Genomic DNA, 27,136 nt, shown 5'->3' with positions numbered 1-27,136 from the left:
ATCAGCCTCTGGCTCTTTCTCCTGTTTGAGGACGTGGGCTTGAGTTACAAGTCTCATATTGCAGGAGGCTTATTCCATCCTCAGCTCAGGAAACTCTGTGGCTGTGAGGTGGTGGGTGGCTGAGTGCTTTTTATTGGGGCAGGATGGGACTTTGCATGATTGATAACTCTCTCAACAGGTCCTATCACTCTGGATCCAGACTCTGCTCACCACAGGCTTTCTGTCTCATGAAAAGATGTATCTGACCTGGAAGGACCCCTGTATGTACTGTGATGAGAAATGCAGTGTGTTGGGACTTGAGGGCATCACATCAGGAAGATGTAACTGGGAAGTGGTTATAGAGAAAGGATGGTTCAGCAGGTGGACTCTGGGAGTCTGAAGCAAAGATGTGAAAAGAATAGGTTGGCATGAGGAATTACCAGGTAGGGGGGTTTAGGTCATTGGGAAGTTAAAAGATAGATATTGTGCCTGGACTGATCCTGTGACTTGGTTATCTCCTAGGCAAGATCCCTGCCAGGGTGGGGTTTTCCTGGACTACAGTGAAGGGGATGTCTCCTTCTATAACTTGATGGATGGTTTTCATATTTTCTCTTTCCCTCCAGTTTCCTTCTGTGGAACTCTCTTTCCATACTTCATGTTTATGTATGGAGATGTGTCCATGACAATTTGCTCCATGGAGAGTCTGAGGGGCTCCCTATACAGCTTGACAATTCATTTCCTTTGGAGATGATCCTGAGCACCTCAATGGAGGGGTTCAACTCTGGCTGTGGTGTTGATGGTGCTCCCCCAGAGGCTGAATCTCCATTACTTCCCTGAAACTTTCAGGTTTTGTTCCCACAGGGTCCCTTTCTGTCCTTGATCCCCCACTGTGGCCTTTCCTTTGGTTACAGACTCCCTGTGGAAAATCTTTTGAGATGATACTTGGAAGGCTCACTGGGCTTGTCCTCCTGCTCTGTGTTCAGATTTAATATGTATGGTTATGAGAGTTCTATTCATGTCTTATGGTCAGATAGCAGAAGAAAAAATTTGACTGTTTTGGAACTGGCTTAGGGAATGTGGAATTTAACTATGAGGAGCCATTTTTTTTTGTTAAAATGTATTTAAGACAGGTGTGGCACCACATACCTGTGGTCCTAGCTACTGGGGAGGCTAAGGTAGGAGACCATGGAGACCAGCCTGGGCAGCAGAGTGGTACCCTATCTCAAGAAAAAATCAAACAAATGGGACTCCACATTACTGGACTTGAATGTTTGTAGAGGAACCTTGAGGTTGAGAATGGTCACTTGTTCTATTTCTCCAGATGATAGAAAGTTTATCATCCAGAAATTTCCAGAGAAATGAATAATGTGTTAGTCACCTTTTTTTTCTCTGTGAGAAAATCAACCTGAAGAAGAGATTTATTATCCTCACAGTCTTAGAGGTTTCAGTTCATAGTCACCTGGCTCCATTGTTTCTGAGGCAGAATGTCATGTGATGACAGGGAACAGGTGATGGAGCAAGTGTCTCACCTCATGGCAGATAGAAGGCAAGGGTGCGGGGAGGCAAGAGCAAGAGAAACAGGGGGCTCAGGACAAGACAGTCTTCAAGGACACAGCCAAGTTACCTACTTCCTTCCTGTTTCCTAGTCCCCACCTCCTCAAGTTTCTACCACCTCCTAAAAAGGCCACCAGCTGGGGACCAAGCTTTTAACACATGATCCTTTGGAGAATATTTTAGTTCCAAACTCCAATGAATAATGGAGTTTTAAGAGAAGAGTCCAATATTCTATATTATCTGCTTCCTATTTCGGATGAATAAAACATACCTCTTATTCCATAACAAGGTAAATTTCTGGTACCATTGAGAATGTTGTGATATGTTAATCCAGGGAATTAAAGAAAAGGCAATAGACCCCCCTCCTTAAAAAAGCTATTAGTACATATTCATCATACAAAATATTGAGTTTTATTTTTATATATTCCATGCATGCATATAATGTACTTTGATTATATCCACCCTTCCTGCTACCCTCTTTGACTTTTCTCTCCATTTCCCTTTTGTGTCAATACTACAACTGAGAAAAGAGAAGTATTACTTGAGTAAACATAAATAAAAAAGAGAATTTTCAGATGCAAGATGAATTACAGCAAGCTTTGACCATAAGCTTGGAAAGTGATACTCCTGCCTCAGGGATTACAGGCATGGGCCACCATAGTGGGCTGTTTTTCTACTTAAGGTGACAGGAATTTCAGAAACAGGTGAATACATTGAAGAGTCATCTTGTGATTGTCAGTAAGTCATGTGGGCATACTATTAAGACCAAGGGGTACGCTTAATCTGTGGGGTCTCTGCTCATTCCTTAATTGAATTATAAGACACCCAGATATGAGAGAGTTGGAGAATAACTTGGTGTGGAAAAATCTAAACATTTGGTGTCAGAAGTGTTCTGGAGTATATTATGAAAGAGGACACCTGGTTAGTTGGAGCATTACAGATACCTTTCAACCTTCCAGTGGGCCATAGTCCCATCTTCCCCATTGAGTTCTGCACCTCAGTCTCACTGGGGACCCTATCGTACATTGTTTCCTTCCTTTGCTACTCTGCCTCATCCCAAGAGGTAGTATCTTCTTTCTATATGCCATTTCTGTATTCTTTGGAGCCTTCGTTTAGTTCTTTTAGTAGAAAACCACCTTTAATTGTTAATTCTTTTTATTTTTTCAGTGCTAGGGATTAAACCCAGGGCCTCAGGAATGAATAAGTCTATATTAAGTTTTCCTTATTCAAATAATTTATGTCATATCTGGACTTTGATGGAATCATCTAAACCACAATAACAGTACCCGTTAAAGGAGGGTGCTGAATTGCTCACAGCATGTGAGAAAGAGTAACTGAGGCATTAATCAATTTATTAAAATGGTTAACTCCAACAATAAGGAAAGGAGAAGGCTGAGGATGGAAGCAATAGTGTTCATCTCTTCACTCTAAAATTGTTGTGCCCTCATCTCCCTCTCAGTCTACTTCAGAATTATATCATCTGAAATAGAATGTGATGACATTAATGCTAGATCATGTTGCTCAGAATTTCTTGGCCATACCATTTTCAGCATGTTTTGCTTGTTTTACTTCACTGCTTCATCTTTCCTCTCAACTTACCTGTTGGTACTTGGAATATATATTGGTTCATTATGGTGCCAAGTGGCAACATAGGGTTTACAAAATTGAGGTCAACTGAAGTCACATATGAAAGAACCCATGACCAATCTTTGTTTCCACTTGCTTCAATTCCTCATGTATTTTTATAATATGATTTTAGCTGTGATCAATGACTGATGCCAGAGAAACTGTGGTTGGAGTTAATATACACTACAGTGTCATATGATCAACCCAAACAGAGTCATAGAACATACACAATTTATACAGATCAATTTCAAGCAAGAAATTAGATGACAGCATCAAAAGCCTATCAAAAAAAATCCTGAGACCAGGCATATTCACAGCTGAGTTGTACAGGACCTACAAGGAAGAATTAATACCAAATACTCCTCAAATTATTCCATGAAATAGAATAGGAAGTAGTCCTTCTTAACTCACTCTACAAAGTCAGTATCATCCTGATACCAAAACCAGGCTGAGATACATCAAGGAAAGAAAATTTCAGACCAATATCCCTGATGAATATTGAGACAATAATTCCCAATGACATTCTGGCAAACTGCATACAAGAGCATATTAAACAAGGTAGTACACCATGATCAAGTGGGGGTTCTTTCCAGGGATGAAAAATTGGTTCAACATATGGAAATCAATAAACATAATTGATCACATCAATAGACTTAAAGATAAGAATCATATGATTTTATCAATTGATACAGAGAAAGCATTTGACAAAATACAGCACCCTTCCATGTTCAAAACACTAGAAAAACTTGGAACAGTAGAAACATACCTCAACATTGTAAAAACTATCTATGCTAAACCCTAGGCGGACATCATTCTAAATGGCGAAAATTTGGAAGCATTGTTTCTAAAAACTGGAACAAGACAGGGATGCCCCCTTTCACCACTTCTATTCAATATAGTCCTTGAGAAACTCTGGCCAGAGCAATTAGACAGATGAAGGAAATTAAAAGGACACAAATAGAAAAAGAACTCAAATTATTATTTGTTGGTGACATGATTCTATACTTAGAGGGTCTAAAAAACTTCCCCCGGAAAACTTGTGGAATTAATGAATGAATTCAGCAAAGTAGAAGGATATAAAATCAATACCCATATATCAAATGCATTTCTGTACATCAATGATGTACTCTGACGGAGAAATTAGGAAACCTATCCCATTTGCAATGGCCTCAAAAAATATATAAAATCCTTGGGAATGAACTTATCCAAATAGGTGAAAAACCTCTACAATGAAAACTACAGAAAACTAAAAAATGAAATTGAAGGAGATCTTAGAAGATGAAAAAAATCTCCCATGCTCTTGGATAGGCAAAATTAATATTGTCAAAATGGCCACACTACCCAAAACACTATGCAGATTCAATGCAATTCCAATTAAAATTCCAATGTCATCCCTTATAGAAATAGAAAAAGCAATTATGAAATTTATTTGGTAAAATAAGAGACTCAGAATAGCCAAAGCAACCATTATGAAGAAGAATGAAGCAGGAGGCATCACAATACCAGACCTTAAACTATACTACAAAGCTATAGTATCAAAAACATCATGGTATTAGCATCTATATAGACATGTAGACCAATGGTACAGAATAGAGGATACAGAGACAAACCCAAATAAATACAGTTATCTTATACTAGACAATGGTACTGAAAAGATAGCCTCTTCAACAAATGGTGCTGGGAAAACTGGAAATCCATATGCAGCACAATGAAAATAAACCCCCAACTCTCTCCATGCAAAAAACTCAACTCAAAGTGGATCAAGAACCTAGGAATTAGTCCAGAGACCCTGTGCCTAATAGAGAAAAAAATAGACACAAATCTTAATCAGGTCAGATTAGGCCCTGACTTCCTTAAAAAAGAGTCCTAAAGCACAAGAAATAAAATCAAGAATTAATAAATGGGATGGACTCAAACTAAAAAGCTTCTTCTCAGTAAAAGAAACAATCAATGAGGTGAAGAGAGCCTATGTTTTCGGAGCAAATTTTTGCCATGTACATGTCATATAGAGCACTAATCTCCAGGATTTATAAAGAACAAAAAAATAAATTACAAAAATTAAATTACAAAAAATTAAAACAAACAAACCAGACAATCCAATCAACAAATGGGCTAAGGAGCTGAATGGATACTTTTCAGAAGAAGATATACATTCAATCAACAAATATATAAAAAATGTTCAACATTTCTAGTAATTAGAGAAATGGGAATCAAAACTACTCTAAGATTTCATCTCACACCAGTCAGAATGGCAGTTATCAAGAAACACACAATAATAAATGTTGGTGAGGATGTGGGGGGGAAAGGTACACTCATACATTGCTGGTGGGACTGCAAATTGGTACAACCACTCCACAATAGCTAAACTGTGGAGCCAACCTAGATGCCCTTCATTGGATGAATGGATAAAAATTAAATAAAATTTTACTCAGCAATAAAAGAGAATAAATCATGGCATTTGCAGGTAAATGGATGGTGTTGGAGAAGATATTGTTAAGTGAAGTTAGCCAATCCCCCCAAAAAACTAATGCCAAATGTTTTCCCTGATATAAATAGGCTGACTCATAGTGGGGTAGGAAGGGGAAGCATGGAAGTATCAGATGAATTCTAGATAGGGGAGAGGTGTGGGAGAGAAAGAGAGGAGGCAGGGGATTAGCAAGGATGGTGGAATGTGATGGACATCATTATCCAAAGTACATGTATGAAGACATGAATTGGGTATCAATCTGAACTTTATATACAAACAGAGATATTAAAAAATGTGGTATATATGTGTAATAAGAATTGCAATGCAAAAAAACAAAGTACATATGTAAAGACATGAATTGGCATGAACATACTTTATATACAAAGATTTGAAAAATTGTGATCTATATGTGTAATAATTGTAATGCATTCCACTGTTGTGTATTTAAAAAATAAAATCAATTAAATAAAAAAATTGGTGCAATCAATATGGAAAACAGTATGGAGATTACTTAGAAAACTTGGAATGAAACCACAATTTGACCCAATCCTTTGTCTATACCCAAAGGATGTAGTAACACAGCCACATCATGTTCATAGCCGCTCAATTCACAATAGCTCAATTGTGGAAGCAACCTAGATGTCCTTCAGTATATGAATGGATGAATAAACCATGGTATATACACACAATGGACTATTACTCAGCATTAGAAGAGAATAAAATCATGGCATTTGCAGGTAAATGGATGGAGTTGAACAATATCATGCTAAGCGAAATAAGCCAATTCCAAAAATCCAAACGCCGAACTTTCTCTCTGATAAGTGGATACTGGTCCAAAATGGGGAGGGAGAGGCATGGGGAAAATGGAGGAAATTTGATTGGGTAAAGGGGAGGGAGGGTGGAGAAAGGCCATGTGGGCAGGAAAGATGGTGGAATGAGATAGAAATCATTACCCTAGGTACATGTAAGACTGCACATAGGGTGTGAGGCTACATGGTGTACAGCAGAGAAATGAAAAATTGTCCTGCAATGTGTATAATGAATCAAAATGAATTTTGCTGTCATATGTACCTAATTTTAAAAAAAGATACACTACAGTGAAAAATTGTGGAGATAGTGACTACTTACATCATCCTGAGGAACCATGACCATAACAGTATATAATTTTGTATTTGAACAAGATAGTATTTTTACCATATAAAGTATTTTAAAAAACCCAGAAGAATATTACTTGTCATATCCTTCCTTCCATTTAGCCTGTACATTTATGAACTATATTATTTTTAAAGGAGCTACAGGCACACTTTTTTTGAAACAGAAAAGATGGTATGCGGATAACATAATTTTATCCATACAAAATAGAAATAAATCTTTTTAAAAGTGGACCAGCTCATATAAAACCAACTGCTTATAGTACAGCTAAAGTACATGCTCAGAATAAGATTTTTTTTCTTTTTTTTGCTGTTGTTGTTTTTGCCATTTTTTTTTTTTTTACAATTTCTTTTCTCTTTTGAGATTATAATGGACATGGTCACATCACAAGTAAAGTCAGAATTAGGACAGAGAATGCTCCAAAGGCTGGTTTGGTCATCCGAGATCATTAAAAATGGCTGATCCCTAACAATATGTACAAAATTATAAAATGCTAATAAAAAATATAAACAAGATTTCCTTTTGCAAAGTACTTTTAAGAAAAAAAGCAAGGCCTTGGAAGTATTGGTTCTGTTTTCCTCCCCTGTTGCAAATTCACGTTGTGGTTTTGGTTGGGTGGTGAAGAGCGCATGTCATCTGCTGGTGGCACTGCCCAAGGTGGGCGAGCGGGTGGGCGGGTCTCTCTACTGGAAGGTGACCAGGTTTAGATTCTGAGACGGGAAGTGGAGGGTGAATAGTTCACGGTGGCCTTTTATTCTTAGTTTAACTTTTCCTTTTTTGCTGTCCAGTCATCCTCATTGGTCTTCTTCTTCTTGGTATGAATATCATCCTCATCATCGTTAGTTGCCCGTTTGCCCGTAGCTGCCTCAGCCTCCTCATCTTCATCTGCATCCTCTTCCTCACCATCACCTTCCTCCTCCTCCTTTTCCTCACCACCCTCTTCCTCTTCTTCATCTACTGTTGAGAGCCACAGCCAAAGGGGCCCCAGCAAACTTCCAGCTGCCGGCTGATGATCCAGCTGCCAGCAAACTTCCAGTTGCCGGCTGATGATTGGCTCACAGTGGCCCCAGCAATATCTAGCTGATTGGCTCCTCTGCGGTGATGTTCATTGGGCTGTTTCCCTGCCCTTCAGACTGCCAGCTGATGATTGGCTCACAGCAGCCCCAGCAACATCTAGCTGATTGGCTCCTCTGCGGTGATGTTCATTGGGCTGTTTCCCTGCCCTTCAGACTGCCAGCTGATGATTGGCTCACAGCGGCCCCAGCAACATCTAGCTGATTGGCTCCTCCATGGAGCTGCTCATTGGGTGACTTCTTTGGCTCTGCCCACGCAACCCAGCCAATCGGCCTCAAGAGCAGGAGGATTGTGGGAGGTTGAGAGGCTGGTGTGGGGGAGAGAGGCTTGTGGAAGCCGGTGGTGGCAGTTGGGCTCTGAGGGTTTTTCCCTGGAGCTGTTTTGTTTGGCGTTTGTAGTTCTAAAAATAAAGTTAGTTTCTTTTTGACAAGTGGCTCCTGATTTGTGCCAAGCCAGACTTCGGCAATCTACCTTATTGTCAGCCTCCTGCTCCCCATTTTCCTCTTTAGCATTCCCATTAGCAGGGGGTCTCTTCCATTCTCTGCCTCCACAACTTCCTTCTTCTTTAAGTACTTGGTGGTGATTTCAGAGCTAGTGTCCACGGCCACGTATGACATGGTGGGGCAGGCCAGTGATCCCATACAGTGGGTTAAAAAGGAAACTAGAGTTCAGGGACTGTGGTGATAAAGCTGCCGGAGTCCGTGGCTGCAGAGGAGGTGCACAGAGGTGGTTGTGGCAGTGGGGAGCTGTACCCAGGAACAATGCAAAGATGGCTTTTCAGAGCAGCTAGTCGAGATGAGAGGGTTTGCTCCAGCATGTGCTCCCCCATGATGAGCTGAGTCACCCCAAAGCATCAGGGCAATCCATGTGATCAGTTATATTTGATGAACAAATATTTATTAAATAGCCAGGATATGACAGGCTCAGTAATCCCAGGCTTTGGGAACACATGCACACCACCATGAAGTTTATATTCCAGAGGAAATTTGGACATCAATCAAATAATGAAGACTAAAACTGTAAGCTGAAAAAGCTTATGTATGCTTAATGTGTGTTAAAAGGATTTTTCATGTTACTTTTACCATATGTAAGTTTTACCTGCCTAAAAAGTTTGTGTAAGGTGAATAGCTTTTTTTCTTTTTTTCTTTTTTTCTTACCCTCTCCCAAACTCTCTCTCTCTATTGAGAGAGAGAGAGAGAGAGAGAGAGAGAGAGAGAGAGAGAGAGAGAGGAGAAAAAAAACTATTCACCTTACACAATGTTTTTATGTAGGTAGAAATATTTTTCTAGTAGGGATGGAACCAAGGGGTGCTTAATCACTGAGGCATATTCCCAGCTGTTTTTATTTTTTATTTTGAGACAGAGTCTTGCTCAGTTGTCTAGATCCTTGCTAAATTGCTGAGTCTGGCCTCCAATTTGTAATCTTCTTGTCTGAGCCTCTTGAACTGCTGGATTTATATGTGTGTGCCATTGTGATCAGCTTTTTATTTTTCTTGAATGCACTGATCTTTAGTTTCCAGTTACACAGTTTACATGTGTGTACACCTGAAGAAGCACCCCAGTTGAAGATATGAAGCTTTCCCTCACCCCAGGAGGCACCCTGCTACCTCTTCTTGTCTTAATTATCTCCTCAGCCTTCCAAGGAGCTCCTCATATGACTCTGTCACCACAGCTTCTATCTGCGTATTCTTTAACTTCACATATTTGGAATCCTACAGCATCTGGCATTTTATTTATGTCTTGTTTCCTTTAATCCCTTCCACATTTTTAAGATTCTTTTTTTAAAACTTGATTTTATTCACATGCTTTTTTAATGTGGTGCTGAGGATTGAACCTAATGCCTCGCACATGCTAGGTAAGCTCACTACCCCTGAGTCACAACCCTAGCCCCACAGTTTTAAGATTTCTTGTCTGCACCTTCATACCTTCTCTGTCTTCCTTCTGGAAATTGCTTTCTCTCTGCCACATTCTAGCCACAAGGGGGCAGCAGAAGCCGAGGAAACCGGGTGCTACTGCATGGGTGGCCTTTCCATTGGCCCAAGAGTGATCTGGCATCCATGGTGCACCCTATTGCTGGATCTTGTCATTCCTTCCTCTCTGGGAGGGAGTTTCCAAATGGTTCTGGACATGCCCTCCTTTTTTAAAAAAAATTTTTTATTTGTCAATGAACTTTTATTTTATTTATTTATATGTGGGGCTGACAGTTGGACTAGGTGCCTCACACATGCTAGGCAAGTGCTCTCCTACTGAACCACAACACCAACCTCACATGCCCTCCTTAAAAGTTATGTATTTTGAAAATGCAGCTAACAAATATGTACACATATTATTCAGCGTATAAGAACAAATAGATATAAGGGTAAAATTTTTATGATAGATGTTCTGATGTACTCTTTTCCTTCCCTTTTGCCCCCCCCCCTCGTCCCTGGAGCATTTCAAGTGCTGGTGCCCCCAACTCTTTCAGATTTAGACTATGCCTTGGGGCAGACCTGCCCCTGTCAGTGTTTGTCCATGTGACCCTATGACCTTGGATAGCTTCCACTATTGTAGAGGCTCCATCCCTCAGCTCTAGAATGAGGACAGTGAGAACCACCTCATGGTATTGTACTAAATCATCATGGGAATGAGGTATAAAATGTTCAAGGTAAAATGACCCTCAGTGAATGGCGTGCCTAAGTATTTCTTGGTGGTTATTGGAGAGCAGAGGCCCTGTCTGTGCCTGAGAGGAGGAGTCTCTGTGACAGGACAGGAACAAGGTGTGTACCATTCTAGGGAGTGTTATAATGTGCCTCTTGGGGCTAGACAGGGCCTCTCTTGCCCTGGGCCCCCCTCTACTTCTCTGAGGGGCAGAGGTCAACCTTTGAGACCTCTAGGCCTTTTCCATGACCCAGTTCTGAAATCCCTCCACTGGGACTCACTTGTTTCACCCTTGACCATACATGGGCCTGACCTCCCTGGGATTGGGAACATCAGTAAATTCTTTCCAGGTCACTGATGGGTCACACATATGGTCAGTGCCTATGCTGGCTCAGCTGATCTGACTTGGAGTAACTGGGGAACATGTTTCAGATACTCTGGGCCAATGTGTCCATTCTGGTGTCACATCTCCAAATAGGCGGACCAAATGCCAGGTCTGACCTTCCAGCCTCCCTTTTCTTAAAAAAATATTTTTAGTTGTAGATGGACACAATACCTTTATTTCATTTACTGTTATGTGGTGCAGAGGATCGAACCCAGTGCCTCACATGTGCTGGCCAAGGGCTCCACCACTGAGCCACACACTCAGCCCTGCTCCTTTCTTTTTATGATAGCTTTCTCTCAGTTGGCTGTCTTTTCCTTTTAAATTTTTATTTATTGTTTGCTTTTCATTAGTCTAATACATTTCACTCAATTTTCTATAGGCACGTATATTTTTCTCCCTCTAGCCTTACCCTTCTCTATCTCAGGGCTTTAGTGGGAGGGATACTTTATGTCCCTGGAATCTCAGATGAGGAACGGGTGAATCGCTCTTGCAGAAGGTGGTGGGGCAGGTGCTACAGCCAGGAGGGCTCAGTAGCTGAATTCAGGGTGGGGCTGGGCTAGGGCCTGGCTTCACTAAGAGAGAGAGGCATAAGGAGGTCTCTCAGATACTGGTGGTTGGATATTTCAGGATGTGTTCAATCTGCAGTATGAACTGAATTGGGGGTATGGGAGAGTTAAATACATTATATGAACCATCACTTTTTTAGAATCTCAATGAATTTAATACATTTTTACATTAACCATTGTTTTATGGTTTTGGCAATTATCTGAAGCTATTTAGAAAACATTTAATATGGGAAAAGATAAGAGGTATTTATTACATGTTGGTCATATAAGAAAGTTAATATTAACCTCAGTAGTATTAGGATCATTTAGGTTTATACAAGAAAATTATTTGTGGTTTACTGAATAGTGTTTCTTGTCAAAGCAGCTGAATGGTGATCCTGATGAGCTGGGAGAGGACAGTGCTGATGTTCGGTGTCCCCTGCCAGTGCTGGTCAAGGATTCTTCCACTGTTCTTTAAGGAGACCTGACCTGCACTTTGTCACCACTTCCACCCCCTCCTCCCCAAATGGAAGGCAAAGTGCACCTTGGGAGAAAGAATGCTCAGGTCAGGGTGAGATAAGCTTTCTGGCCATGTAATTGAGACAATTGAGAATCCAAGGTCCCTTTCAGGATCTTGCTCACTTGAGTTACCTGGGGCAGGGGGCTGGGCTGGGCTGGAGATGTGGAGGTGGGAGGCAGTCTCCTGGCACATCTAGCCTCTCCCTCCTCTAGGAAGTTACTAGATTCATGTTATCAGATGGCAGGGCTCATGGCTTTATCTCTGAAATTGTTATAATGAGAAGCATTAGTAAAATTTATGTAGCACAGTTCTAGATAATTTGTAAGGATTTGATATAATTTTGTTTTCTTCTTTTTGTATCATGCCCCTAAGATTTCCAAGTTATAGTTCGTCCTTAGGGCAGGGATTGATGGTGGCATTGCTGGGAGGTTGTGGCATTTCACCTCTAAGTGGGTTGTTCTGCAGTGTTCCAGGAAAATTGTGGGCACCCTCTTTTTGCTGCTCTGCTGTGCTGCTTTCTTCCTGATAAAGGGAGCGATGTCCAGAGGGCAGGGCACACTCTGCCCAAGATCCTTTTGCAAGCTTTCGCTTTAGATGGTGGAAGGAGCAGAGAGGGGTTGCTCCTCTAACTGGGAGGGCTTAGTGGGGTCCCCTTGTCAGAGAATTTGCAGAGATCACTGCAACTTATGTCTGGCTCTGCTTTTTTCCCCTATTCCTGGGGACCAACTGCCTTTTGGAAATGAGGAATTTGGGACCCCAGCATTGGACTCAGAAGCAGAGGGTAGGGCTCTAAGTGCAGTTTGGGGCAGCTGCAAATTCTGAGGGCAGCTTTGTGGCCTGCTGGGGTCCTTGTGACTCTGACCCATCTCCAGCTGCTGTGTTTAGAGACGCTCCAGGAAGTCACAGCCTTTCATAGGTGGGAGAACAGAGGAGCAGGTAAGTTGGCTTTGAAGATAACTCTGACCTAAGAGGAGGAAACCAGGGAGAAGCTGGTGGCAGAAAGAAGCTGCGGATGAGCTGGTGCAAGAGGCAATGGGAGTGGATAGGTGAGACATTCTTGTTCTAGGAAGAACCAGGAGAAGCTTAATGAGGGTTGTTCCTATATTCATTTGTTTTAATGATATTTCTGTAACATTTTCTGGGCCCAGACCCTGTTTTAATTACATGTAGTGACTACAAATTCACCTCATTTTCATTACAAACTTGGGGGGTAGATGTTGTAAGTATGCCCATCATACAGATAAGGAAATGGAGGCCAAGAAGTTTATTTGGAGAGTGGCTGAGCCTGGAGGGCAGCCTAGAAGTTGGCTCCCAGAATTTGTTCTTCCTAATACCACAGACTGCCTTCTCCCTGCCACTTCCAAACAGTAGGTGATTTGGGGTCTTTTCTCTGACCAGGGCTCTTTAGCTCTATCCTCTGTCTCCCGGAAGGGTCCCTTACCTCTCAGGATGAAATCTTTCTTAAAGAAACAGAAGGAAAGGAGAAACCTGTTGGTGGGGATATGTGTGGCCAATGAAGCATCATGTCCTGAGCTCACAGTGGAAGGGACTGGGCTGAGATTCAGGTTTAGGTGAACTCCCCATCTAAAAAGTCAGGACAGGGTTCAGGGCTCCTGTGATGGGCACCACAGCCTCCTTGAGGATGTGTGTGTCTCTGACACTGCCCAGGCCCAACCTGGGCATAACTAGGGGGCAGAACAAGAGAGAAGCAGGAGCTTGATGTCCTTCCTGGTGAGAGCCCTGAATCTGGGCCCTCGTTTCTGGGGGGGGGGGGTCCTGAGTGGTGTGGAATAACAGAGAGAGAGAGAGGAATGGCTTCCACCACAGTGCTCCAGGTATGGGGAATGGAAGAGCTTGGTGTTCTGGGATGAGTAGAGCTGCCCTGAGTTGGGGTGGGAAAGAAAGGAACATTTTCTTACCAGGGAATTCTAATGGTTTCCTGATACCACAATCTTCTCAGAAGAGCTAAAAGGATCCTGAGCTCAGCTGTTTGTCAGTGTCAGGGTTGTGTGGGGCCTAGCACCCTGTTAATATGATGTGCCACTAGGAAATGCTTTTCTCCAGCAGGGGACTGCTGTCCAGTCCTGAGCCCTGCACTCTATGCTGAGGTGCTGGAGCTCTGGGCTGGACCTACCTTCTGCCTGCAGGTCTTGGCCCTCATCCTGTCTCTCTCCCCAGCTCTCAAGATATGGAAGGGCACTGCAGTCGCTCCTTGCTCTGCTGTCTCACTTCCCTGCTTCTCCTTGTCCAGCTGTCCATGGGTGAGTGTGTCCCCATTGGTCTTACTTTGTGGTTTTAAACAGCAGGATATAAACCATTTGAAAGTATATTTTCCCTCAATTTTTGTTTTCTTGCTTTTTTTGGTGTGTGTGCTGCAAGCGTTAATTCTTTCATTTTATTCTGGAAATATTAATGAAATGTTGATTGTTAGGTGGAATTCTATGAAAGAATCAGACAGAAATTCTCTCATAAAGTTTGCCTTCTAGTTGGAGAGAGTGAGTAATAGTAGGGAGAGAGGCCTAAGTGTATTGGAGGAGATTACCATGATGGGAAATGCAGCAGGGCAGGGTGTGGGCAGTCAGGGACATGGGAGGCAGGTGTGGGCAGGCAGCAGTGTTCAGTGAGGTGGTGTGTAGATGGCAGCATAACCCTGGAGAAGGAGGAGTGAGCTGTAGAACCATTTAGAAGAAGGATTCCTGCAGGAGGAGCTCATGCAGAGCTGGCAGTGTGCTGAGGTGTGAGGAAGCACAGAGGCAAGTGTTGTTGGACTAGAGCCCATGGGGAGAGAAGCAGCACGTGAGTTCAGAGGGGTCTTGGGAAGCAGGGTCCACCTTGTCAGGCCTGGGGAGAAGTGGGAATCATGTGGAGGCTTTGAGCAGAGCAGCAGCATGGATTAGCTCATCTGTTAAAAGGATCCCTGAGGTCAGGAATCCTAGTCATCCTCTAGTTGAGATTTAATGGTGGCTGAGACCAGGGTGGAGAGACCCAGGATTTGAGAGTAGCTCTTTGGAGGCCCATTGCAGCATGTCCTGCAGAGGAGTCATGTGGTAGCCTCAGAAGCCCAAGAGCACCAAGGGGTGGAGAGTGATGTGAACTTGCTTCTGGAACATGCAGTGATGGGGTTTTTGTGAATGATGAGAGCAGGATCTTCACAGCAGTAAGTAGCATTTGACTCTGTGTTTTAAAGTGTATATGTATTTCTCTCCTCCCTCAGTGGAGGAAAAATATATAGACCAAAGTAAAAAATTTAGAATTGGAAGAGGGGAATTTCCTGGGTGTGGCTGAATGACCAAGGAGAGTTGACCTTTGGTCAGGTGTGCTCTTTGTCAGTTTTGAGGTTTGTCCTGAGACAGGACAAGTTTGACATGAGATTCACAATGTGTGATCCCCAGACCACCCTTGGAACTTCTTGTACATGTACATTCATTGGCCCACCCCAGATCTAGTGAAGGAGATGCTCTGCAGTGGGGTCCAGTGTTATGTGCTCTATAAGGCATCCTAGTGGTTCAGGGGCATGAACGCTTGACAACCACTGAATTAGAGATTACTTCATGGAAGGGCCTGGGACCAGGAGCAGAAGACAATGAGGGAGTGTCTTTGAAATCATTTCTGTCCACATCATTATGATCAGAAGACCTCTTCCAAATCTATCAGACTGGAGGGCTCATCTCATGTGGCCCTGCCCCAGCTTTCTTAGCCTTCCCACCTGGTGGTGTGTGTTCTATGTTTTTGGTCTGTTTCTCTCTAACTTCCTTCCTCCTATGTCTGTGTTCACAGAGCAGTTCCAGGTTGTTGGCCCTCGACACCCCATTGTGGCAGTGCTGGGTGAGGATGCCATGCTGTCCTGCGCCCTAGTCCCAGCCATGAATGCAGAGAACATGGAACTGGGGTGGTTCCGCACCACGCTCTCACAGGCAGTGTTCATCTACTGGAACCAACAAGAACAGTCTGAGGAGCAGATGGCTGAGTACAGAGGGCGGACCTCACTGGTGAGGGACTTCCTTTCAGAAGGGCAGGCTGCTGTGCACATCCACAAGGTCCAGATTTCTGACAATGGAATGTACACCTGCTTCTTCAGACATGGAGGCTTCTATGAAGAGGCTGATTTGGAAGTGAAGGTGGCAGGTTAGTTTCTTGATGTCTATTCTAGAGACCTTGGGAGTACTGGTTTTGGTTGGAATATCAAGAATTATCCAAATTAAGCCTCACATTTTATAGGTGAAATGAAAGAAAAAAGTGGCTTTCTTTTATTCATTGATTCAATACAAGCACTGTTTAGGGGCATCTAAAATATGTGAGGACTTATCCTGTGCCCAGAGATATATCAGTGTAACCGAGATCTCAGCCATGAGGAGTTTACTTTCAAGAGACAAAGGAAGAAAAATTATAATAAATAACTCAGTAGAAGATGTGATAAGATGATAATTACTTAAGACAAAAGACCAAATAGAATTAAGAAAGGGGAAGAGGATGTGGGCTGAGAAGTTAGGACAAGCTGTAGTGTTACATAGGGGCTTGGGCAGAGCCTTACTGACAGTCTAAGCAAGGCTCAAAGGAAGTAGGTATTTCGTCAGGTGGATATCTGGGGGGCCAGAGTTTAATGCAGAGGGAGCACCTGATATGAAACCTTTGAAGTAGGAGTATGGTTGATTATTTTGGGTATAATGAAGCCATCATTGTTGGTAGGAGGAGTGAGGAAAGTAGCAATATTGGAGTAAAGAGATGGTCCTGTATTAACACCACTCACAGGTGTCAGGATGAGGTCATTAGGAGTGGACACCTGGGCTGGCACAAGAGCCCTGGATGTTGATGGGCTGGAAGGTGAAAAGGCAGAGGGCAGACAACATGGTGATGGTGGCTACTTGAATTTGATCAGATAGTTCTTGGGATTGATTATGTGGGCCCTGAGGGTCTCAGATGGTGGAGTTTGGGGACAAGTATTGGAGAGGAAGGCAGATACCAGATCAGTAAAGGCTTTGTGTGCTGTGTTATGGAGTTTGGATGCAGAGTAGGGGAAATCTTAGACAGAGCCATGCTGGGAATGCTCATGTTGGCAGCTGTGAATGGGAGGATTGGAGGTGAGCAATAAGGAGGCCTGGAGTGCAGTTATGATGTGAAGAAAATGAGTGCCTGACCTGAGGCATGGCAGTGGGGTGGGGGAGGAGGGGTCAGACAGGTTTAGAAACTAGAGTCAACTGAGTAGATTTGTGGGCATAGAGTTTGGAAGGGGAGGAGAAGAGTTCAGAGACTTCCAGGATTTTATTTGAACCATTTGTTGTTTTGTGGCAGGACTATTGATAATTATGTGTCAGTTCTACTGCTGTGATAATGCTGTGTAACAAACAGCCACAATCTCAAGTGCATTTGGCAATAAAAATGTATTTAATTCAGGCACTAAGTGAGTTCAACTAATTGGGGCTGAACTTGGCTTATCTCACCTGGGTTTACTCACATCTTTGGTCATATTTCAGAAACATAATTACAACCAGAATATCCCTTCCATGCTAGGAGAAAACACTTTATTACTGAATAAGCATCAAACCAGAGTGTGATTCATAGTGTGGTGATCTGTGAATGGATTACACAACCAGAAAAATAATTTCATCATTCTCTTTAGAGCCAATCATATATAATCTCCTATATATTTGTTTTCAAGATGAACAATGAGTAATCCTCAACTAAGACAGCTCAAAGCACTGTTGTTCCACATAACTCATCCTAAATTTACCTGGTAGTTTGGGAGACCATCTGTGTCATCTAATAGGCTTTATCTGGAAGCAAAATAAACTCCTCCAGCTTTATGACAGGAAGCAGTTTTACATGTTGGAGCAAGATACCCACATATGTTAGGCTCCTATCTTTCCACAAAAAGGGGGAAAAGTGTTGCTATCTTCCCTGATGTTTACATTTCAAAGAAATGGCTCCCAGGTCCTTGAGAAAGGCATTTCTGAGCCACAAAGCTGGCAGAAAACCTAACCAGTTTTCAAAATCATATATAAACATTTCAAAAGAGGAGAAAGTGCAGATTTGTAATTGACATTTCCTAAAGCAAATGGTATAAGAAAAAAGAATAAAATCTTTTATTCAACAGGGAGAATTAAGCTTTTTACTTGTAATTTTTATTTGTTCTTAAGTCAGCTGAAAAGTTCACCAGGTGTGTCTTGGTTGGGTGTGCTCATGTTTTAGGTGGTCATTTGGCTGAACTAGGGCAGCTGTAGCAGGTTGACCAGGCTATGTTACAGGAGTCCGTTCTCCACTGGGTAGCCCAGGATTGTCCTCCTGTGGAAATGACAGAGAGTAAAACCAAGGTGCAAGTGCTTTTCAAACCTCTGCACTAGTCACATTAGCTAATTTCTCATTGGGTAAATCAAATCCCATTACTGGGCCCAGAGGCAGAAGGTAAAGGCTGTAAAAAGTGTGTGGAAGTGGGAGAACTAGGTATAAAAAAGGGTGAGGAATTAGGGAGATTTTAATTTTTGTTTTATCACAAGTGGTCCAAGTTTATGAATTCAGTTTGGAGTTTTGAGTTTGAGGTGTATGTGAGGAAACCTGGTAAAGATAACTCATGGGAACATGGGTGTAGGAGAAGAGAATTCAGGAGACAAGGTGGTCAGTCAATATAATTTTGGACATGATATACAGAGAGGCAGATGTCTCAGGAGAGTGTGTGAGGTGAGAAGAGTGAGATTCAAGGAGGGAGTCCTGGTACCAAATTCTTCCTGTTTGCCTTGGCTTCACAGTTGGGGAGAAGAGCCCACTGCCCTGTGGGGGTCCCTGTGTTCCTTCCTTTCATTACCTCTTCCCATAGAATTCTCAGAATTAAACATGAATCCTTCCCTCTGAAGTTTTGTGATATCTAGGCAACTCTGGGGTCTCAGGGCCCAAGTTGGCTCCTGGGGATCCACAGCTTCCTTCCCACAGGGATGGGCTCTGCCCCCCAAGTGCACATAGAAGGGCCAGAAGAGGATGGAGTGCGTGTGGTGTGCAAAGCCTCAGGATGGTTCCCAAAGCCCCAGGTGCAGTGGAGACACCTCAGTGGAAACAAGTTCCCAGCGCTTTCTGAGGCCCACACCCAAGACACTGAGGAGCTGTTTAGTGTGGAGGCCACTCTGGTGGTGAGAGACAGTTCTGTGGGGAGTGTGACCTGCTCTGTCCTCAACCCTGTCCTGGATCAGGAGAAGGCCATGGCTATTTACATCCCAGGTCAGTGCTGCTTCCCACTCCCAGCAGAGCTGTGGGGAGGGCTGGCCTCTCTGGTGTGCTGGCTCTCCTGGGTGTGCCCCTGACCTGCTGTCTGCCTGGGCCACAGAGCCCTTCTTCCCTCAGGCTTCTCCCTGGAAGCTAGCATTTGCTGTGATCCTGACCATGCTGGGGCTCCTACTCTTGGGGGCTAGCTATTTAAGCACCAAAGAACATTCCAGAAGGATGCAGGTGAGGCAGGAAAAGGAGCATCTGTGGCGGCTTAAGGAGGAGGAACAGCAGGCAAAGGAAGATGTGCTGAAGGCCATTGGTAAGACCACACAGGGCAAGTGCAGACCTGTTGGTGAGGGACAGCTGACAGGGGCCAGGATCTGGGGTCCAGCTCTCCAGGGAGATCCATGGTCCTGGGCCCAGAGGAGGTGACTGAGGAGATCAGACAGGAGAGCTAGAGACTGATGGGGTTGGGTGGTTTTATAGTTAGAAATTCTAGTGAACAGAAACATTATCCTAGGGTTTTCCATGCACAGTCTTTCCTTTTCTTGGGGATGGGTGTTCATACTTTTTTTCATTTTTTTTTTTAGATGAACTCAAGGCAGACCTCCGTAAGTTCTTCTTTCCTTTCTGAACTTTCTGTTTCCTTGGTAGCACATGTTCTAGTTCCTAGCTCCCTTCTTTCTTGTTGTTTTTCAGATCATAGGAAAGAAGCTTATCTGTCTGGTAAGTGACTCTCCAGATAATGATTGTTTCCTTATATTACCTGTGTCCTGGTGTCCCCTGTACTTGTTTCTGTCTAGGCACAGACATATGGGGCCCCATCCCTGGGAAGCTAGTGGAAGCCAGAACACTGGTCCCTGGAGTTTCCTTGATCTAGGCTGCTATTTCCTACCTAGTGCTTGGAAACCTGGGTGTGATGGTGACCCATGGTGTGTCATGTATTCTGCATCTTATTTCAACCCTGGATTGCCCATTATTTTGTTTTTTTTTTTCCTTCAATGCATCTAGCTGTTGGACTCCACCTAAAAGATTAAAGGCATATAGTATACTTTTATTAAATGATCTATATAAGTACATGGTGTCATTAAGTTTAGAAGTGTGACCTTCTGTTTGTGTCCCTACAAATTGCCAGTGAGGGATTATGTTTTCTCTAGCTCCTGAAGATGCTAATACAAGGGAGCTGCTCATTACAGGTGGAAATGTGGTGGAGTGAACCATATACTTCCTAAAAACTGGTTCTTATTGTCTAGAAATATTTACCAAAGTGAAAAATTGGGCAGTTTTACCCCAGAACTCATTGCTGTCTCTAAATCATTCTTCATATTTGGTAATCTCCCAAGTGTCTTTTCAAATTTAAATTTTATTTTTTTCATTTTGTGGTGATGAGGCATGCACCTGGAGCCTCGTGAATGCTTGACAAGCCCTCTACCACGGTGTACATCCCCACCCCTTTTCAAATATATCTTTGCCAGAAAAATCCTGGATATAATAATAATACCCCTGACAATTGCAGAGTAAATATTTTATTCTCTCAAATATTTTCACACATAGCATAATTTTTATCATTAGTGGCAAAACTGAATAAAGACAAATAGAATATGGACTTTTATGAGTTTTGAGACAGATGGTTTTCTGACAGATAGAAATCAGTGGGGCAATGGCAGCAATTGGCCTGTAAAGCCGCTGTCTTCATCTGTGGTCCAGGGGATTTCCCACAACACCCTGCAGTCCCTGTATACTGCATGAGGCCATCTCTTTCTGACTCTCTCCTCCTGTGGGTAGTCTCATCTTTAGAATGGAGGGGAAGCCAGGGCAGGTACATTCATGCTGAGCAGGCTTGTTTTAGCTGTGGTCTCACCACTGTGTGTTCCCTTTCAGCCTGGAGGAAGGCTCCCCTGTATGCAGGTAAGTGACTCTGATGTGAGCTGGCCTTCCTTCCTCCAGGCTCCACCTCTGACCTTCCTTATCAGTGTCCTCCACCCAGGATGGGATGAGGTTTCCTGCTCTCTCTTCTTTAATTTGTTTCCCACCCCTCCCAGTTAACACTTTTAACGTCTCTTGTTTTTTTTTCTTTCATAATCATCACACATTAATCTGACCCCTGCCCAAACTAACCAAAGCCAAGCACAATAGGAAAGCAAAATTCTGCTAAATGGAGAAAAAAATGATTGTAACTTGCATTGGAAGACCACAGGGACTTCTTCTGTTTGGATCAAAGATGTCACCTCATATTCCTATCTTTTAAACACTCTTCAGTTTTTTAAACCTTTTTTTTAGTTGTAGATGGACATAATACCTTTATTTTATTTTCATGTGGTTCTGAGGAACAAACCCAGTGCCTTATGCATAGTAGGCAAGCACTCTACTTCTGAGCCACAACCTCAGCCCTAAATTATTCTTCATTTTTTGTAATTTCCAAAATGTCTTTTCAAATTTTGATTTTAGTTTTTCAATCACATTTAACTATTGGTACAGTGACACTGGAGAGTTCAGTTGTGAGCAGAGCCTGGATGGAACAGGGTTGGAACTGGGGATAGAAATTGCTGGTCTCCAAAAAACTTCAGAAATCATATTTGACAGTTTAGGAATTTCATCTTCCTAATGTGGGGCCTTGGTTCTCTATTCCCTTTACCCCAAATTACCACTGTTTGGGTCCAGGTTTGATTTTCTTTTTTTTTTCTGGTCCTCTGGATATTGATCTTCTCTCAGCCACCTCTTACTCTGACTCGCTGTCCTAGCTGGGTTTCTTCAAAGCACCTTGGTTTCTGAGAAATTAGTTTCTGGTGTTCTGAATTTTGGGTCTAGGATGTTTAGGGGATCTGTGAACCATTTGAAATTATATTCAAAATCTGCGTTTGTATATAAGGAACACAATACAATTTATGATGTTCACTATAATTTCTTTGCTTTTAAGAAATTTTTCATTTGTGTGTTGGTCTTTGATTTTTTTTAAATGTGTGAAGATCATAAAAAGAGAAACCTGGAGAGTTTCATATTGTTTACCTGAGAAAGGGTTGGAACAAATCAGAAAAGAAAGGATGAGGTGGGAGGAGAGAGGAGGTGAGAAAAAAAGTAGAGTGCCCAAGATTCACATAGACATTTTGGGTGTGCTGAAGCAGTGAGAGATGGAAAATCCCATCCAAGGTGGTTAGAGTTGAGAGTAAAGAGGATTTGTGGGTTTTTTGTGTGCCTGAAATGTAACCAACTCCTTGATACATCTTTGAGAGTTTTCAGTGAATATATATATATATATATATTGTGTGTGTGTGTTTGTGTGTGAATTCCATCAAGCCATTTCTAAGTAATCATCTCATTGAATTTGTGATAATGAGACCACCTCCACCTTCTATTAGCAGTCAGGACAGGCATATGCTAAGGCAGTTTCCATTGCAATGAAAGATAATCCAGAGGACTCTTTAACTCTGGGGGTGAGTTTAGGACCTGTGCCATCTGAATTTGTATAATATGCCCTTTTCCTGCTCTGGATGTTTCTTTTTGGCATCAGGGATATAGACTGTGAGAGACAGAGAAGGACGAGTCATGGCATCAAGTAGGCTTTGGATTCAAATATCTGAGGAACACTCTTTGAGAATTTTAATGATTTTCCTGGGGACATGTTTATTAAAAAATAAGGATCACATAGTCTTTTTTAACCATTTCCCCATTTTTCTGCTGAAATAATGTCTATAAGTTTTCATGTAACACTTGCATACTCTTTTATTTTGTAAGGATAAAAACCATTGCTATACTAGAATCAACACTGTCATATTGACAGGTGCATAGTGTGAGGTTGACAAATCTCTATTTCATCTTGTTCATAAAATTGTAACAATGAGTTATGAATTAAAATTTTCTGTGGGAATTATATGAAGGCTGCATTAAGGTGCATAGCATGGTACTTGACACACTGGAGAGTCTCAAAAGGTTTTCTCTTTCAGTCCTTCTCCTTTTCTCCCTCGTCTGCTTCCTTTTCCTCTCTTTTCTTCTTCTTTGATAATCTCAGTCAGTTATTATATAGAAAATTATAATTGAATTTCAACTAATGTCTTAGTAATAAATAAGCAAAGTTTACTTTTCTCCAAGGGTCATCTGGGCCTGTTAAGCCATTTTATATTATCTAGATTCTATCAAGCAACTCAACAAAGATGGAAATACCCATGTAGGTGATTGAACATATATTAGTGGAAATGGGGAGAACAAATTTAAACAAAAATCTTTAAGAAATAAAAATGTTGTTTAGTTTTTATGTTAATTATTCTAATCTTGTTCCTAAGGCTCTACCGTGTTGGAGGCAAAAGCTTTCCAGTTGAAGACATTTTGGAGTGTATGGCATATGTAGACTTTGCTTTGGTCAACTACCTTCCTGACCTCTTCCCAAAAGGGAGTATGGTGGTTTTAGGAGACTTATGTGGCCTTGGGACCGCGGGGGAAGAGGTACAATGTGTAATCTCTTAGTTATTTCAGGTCTTCTCCATCAGGAGGCTAGTCTGAACTGGTTCATAAGACTCTTGGTTTGGTGTCTCCTGAGAAAAGGCAGGTCTCATCTCATTGCTTGGTCCCCCTTACCCTGACCCTGAGGTAAAGTCCAAGGTCAGTGTCACTGAATCTAGGTTGCCACTGGACTTTTTACTCTGATCTTTAGACCTTTTCTGGTTCACTGGCTCACTGGGCCCCTATCTTTTCACCATCTAGCAGAGAATGTGAGATTTTCCTGGTACTCAGCTTCCTAAGTGCAGGAGACAGGGAGGTTCATGGTTTCTGTAAGCACATTTCTCTGCCAGTGCTTTGTTCCACATGGGGTGTGTCATCTATTTGGGCACATTAGTTTTCTATTTGCTGCCAAATTACTACAAAATTAGCAGCTTGAGTCTGGGGATGTAGTTCAGTGGTAGAGTGCTCGCCTAGCACGTGAGAGGCTCTGGGTTTGATTCTCAACACCACATAAAAAAATAAAGGTATTGACAACTACAACTAAAAAAATAAATATTAAAAACAGTTAGTAGCTTAAACCAACACAAATATATTATCTTACATGTTTGTAGGCCAGAAGTCCAAGAAGGTGTGGACAAGGCTGTGTTCCTTTCTGGAGGCTGATGTCTTGTGCAGTTTCTAGGGGCCATCTGTATTCCCTCATTTGGTGGCCTGTAATTCCATCTTCAAATCCAGCAGCACAGCATGGTTTTGACCTTGTTTCTATGATTCTATCTTCTTCTCTGATACAGCCAATAAAGGTCTCTCTCTATTCACAAAGGTTCATGAGATTAGTTTGGACTGGCCCAGAGAACCCAGAATAATCTCCCCTGCTCAAGAACCTGAATCTTAGTCACATTTTTAAAGTGGCCTAGTCATGGATTTCACACATTAACACACTCTGGAGTTTAGGATTATGGGTTCTATCATAGCTGGAAGTTTAAAACTCTTCAGGAAATTCTTGTGGGAGGCAAATGAGTAGGTCCAATATTTTTGGGTTCTCCCATATATGTAAGGATGTTTTTCTCTTATTGGTCTTTGCGAAGTGGAAGAAAAGTCACTAGTATTGACCTCTCACTGGATATATTTGTTTCCTGCTTTGAACTTTTTTCTCTCCCATCTTAAAACCCTGTCCATTGCAACCTAACTGGGTAAGATTTCTCTGAGTTCCCTGCACTCCTGATTTATTGTCATCCTCCAAATTCAGCTAAGCTAGATGTAATTCTCTACTCATGGCTTAGAACTAACCTTACAATTTCAGCACAGTCAGTTCTTTATAAGTAAATGGAGCTCTTTGAAATTTTATAACCTTAATTGTATCTCCAGATAACCAAGTTTTCAGGATTGTTGTGTGTCTTTGTCTTGAGAAAGCATTATTTGGTAGCTAAATCTGAACAGTGTGTGTGTAAGAAACAAATAGAGCAGCTGAATGTTTTCAAACATATTTTTCCCTTCTTCCTCCCACATTGCTGTGTTTCAGAAGACTGGGTGCTGACCCTGTTGTGTAGAGACTCTGCAAATCCCTGACATGAGATGTGTGTTCTCTTGTAGATTGGCGGAAGGAACAGTTCCAAGCCTGTGAGTGCTGTGTGCTTCTAGATATTCCTCCTGTTGCCCTCATGGCTTCTGGCTTCTTTTTAAGTTCTCTGTGGTGATTCAAGTGCTGGCATCACCAATGATGTTGCTGTGGCAGAAGTGATGGTCACAACACTGGTACTGGTTTTCAAGGGTCCTGTCACAATTCTACCCTCGAAATCAGCTTCTGGCTTCTTCTCCTGGTTGTTGATGTGGGCTTGAGTTACAAGACTGATATCTCAGGAGGCTTATCCCCTCCTCTGCTCAGGCAGCTATATGACTGTGAGTTGGTGGGTGGCTGTGTGCTTTGCTTTGGGGCAGGAGAGGACCTTGCATGACTGATAATTCTCTCAACAGGTCCTGTCACTCTGGATCCAGACTCTGCTCACCACAGGCTTTCTGTTTGTCATGAAAAGATGCGTCTGACCTTGAAGGACCCCTCTGTGTACCGTGATGAAAAATGCAGTGTGTTGGGTCTTGAGGGCATCACATCAGGAAGATGGTACTGGGAAGTGGAGATAGAGAATGAATTACACAGCAAGTGGACTCTGGGAGTCTTTAGGAATGATGTGAGGAGAACAGGCAAATACCTCGAATCATCACAAAGGGGATTTTGGGTCATGGGGAAAGTTAACAAGAGTTATTTTGCCCTAACTTATCCTGAGACTTGGTTATCTTCTATGCAGAATCTTTTCAGGGTGGGGGTTTTCCTGGACTACAGTGAAGGGGATGTCTCCTTCTATAACATGATTGATGGGTCCCACATTTTCTCTTTCCCTCCAGCCTCCTTTTCTGGAGCTCTGTTTCCATACTTCATGATTATGTATGGACATGTGTCCATGACCATCTGTTCCATGGAAAGTGGGTCTGAAGGGCTCCCTGTACCCCTTAACAATTTTTCTCCTCCGGAGGAAACCCTGAGCACCCCAAAGGAGGGGTTCAGCTCAGGTTGTGGTGTTGATGGAGCTCCCCCAGAGGCTGAATCTCTGTTACTTCCCTGACACTCCCAGGTTTTGTCCACGTAGGGTCCCTTGCTGTCTGTGATCCCTCACTGTGGCTCTTCTGGGGCTATAGACTCCCTGTGTTCAAAGCCTGTGATATGAGACTTGGACTGTTCAGTGGGCTTGTCCTGCTCTGTGCTAAGACTTTAGATGTGTGGTTATGAGAGTTCAGTTCATATCTTATATTCAGATAGCAGAAGATAAAATTTGGCTCTATTTTAACTGGTTTAGAAAATGTGCAATTTAACTGAGGAGCCCTATTTTTTGGTATTAATAAGTATTTCAAGCAGCTATGGCAGCATATACCTATAGTCCCATCTACTGGGGAGGCTAAGGCTCGTGGATCAATTTATCCCACATGTTTGAGACCAGCCTGGCCAACATAATGATACTCTGTTTCCAAAAACAAAACAAAACAAAATAAAAAATTTAAACAAAGGAGAGATTACATTACTGCACCTGCATGTGTGTAGAGGAACCTTGAGGCTGAGCATGGTCCTCAGTTCTATTTTTGCATATTTGGACTATCAGATGACAGTTTATTATCCAAAAATTTCCAGTGAAATGGAGAGGTGTGTTATTCATTTTTTTTGTCTCTGTGACAAAATACAGAGAAAATCAACCTAAAGGAGGAGAGATTTGTTTTCCTCACAGGTTTAGAGGTTTCAGCCCATAGTCACCTGGCTGCATTGTTTCTGAGGTAGAATGTATGGGAGCAGGTGGTGGAGTGAGTGGCTCACCTTATGGCAGACAGAAGGCAAGAGAGGGAGAGGGAGAGGGAGAGGGAGAGGGAGAGGGGGAGAGAGGGAGAGAGAGAGAGAGAGAGAGAGAGAGAGAGAGAGAGAGAGAGAGAGAGAGAGAGATAGATAAGGGGCCAAGACATAGTCTGCAAGGACACAGTCACAGTTACCTACTTCCTTCCTCTTTCCTAGTCTCCACCTATTGAAATTTCTACCAC

General features: G+C 42.5%; 1 protein-coding gene and 1 pseudogene across 1 annotated transcript; both read left to right on the top strand.

The window, feature by feature from the left end:
* The first annotated feature begins 2,931 nt into the window (after positions 1–2,931).
* Positions 2,932–3,309, top strand: LOC101972047 (protein cornichon homolog 4-like; annotated as a pseudogene).
* A 10,810-nt stretch (positions 3,310–14,119) lies between these two features.
* LOC144365782 (butyrophilin-like protein 1) lies at positions 14,120–26,302 on the top strand. Its single transcript, XM_078018535.1, has 8 exons — positions 14,120–14,199; positions 15,716–16,063; positions 18,860–19,141; positions 19,248–19,481; positions 19,829–19,855; positions 21,011–21,037; positions 25,154–25,180; positions 25,535–26,302. Exons 1-8 carry the CDS (start codon positions 14,127–14,129, stop codon positions 26,176–26,178), a joined length of 1,662 nt encoding a protein of 553 aa, XP_077874661.1. The 5' UTR covers positions 14,120–14,126; the 3' UTR covers positions 26,179–26,302.
* The last annotated feature ends 834 nt before the right edge of the window (positions 26,303–27,136 follow it).

This window comes from Ictidomys tridecemlineatus, chromosome 8 (assembly GCF_052094955.1).
Source record: "Ictidomys tridecemlineatus isolate mIctTri1 chromosome 8, mIctTri1.hap1, whole genome shotgun sequence".
Lineage (NCBI taxonomy): Eukaryota > Metazoa > Chordata > Mammalia > Rodentia > Sciuridae > Ictidomys > Ictidomys tridecemlineatus.
The sequence above is the reverse complement of the archived record's forward strand: the minus strand, read 5'-3'. Positions and strand labels throughout refer to the sequence as shown.

Coding starts and splice junctions, on each gene's coding strand:
- LOC144365782 (XM_078018535.1), top strand. CDS start 14,127: ATGGAAGGGCACTGCAGTCGCTCCTTGCTCTGCTGTCTCACTTCCCTG. Junction 19,142..19,247: donor CATGGCTATTTACATCCCAG/GTCAGTGCTGCT, acceptor CCTGGGCCACAG/AGCCCTTCTTCCCTCAGGCT. Junction 25,181..25,534: donor GAAGGAACAGTTCCAAGCCT/GTGAGTGCTGTG, acceptor TTCTCTCAACAG/GTCCTGTCACTCTGGATCCA.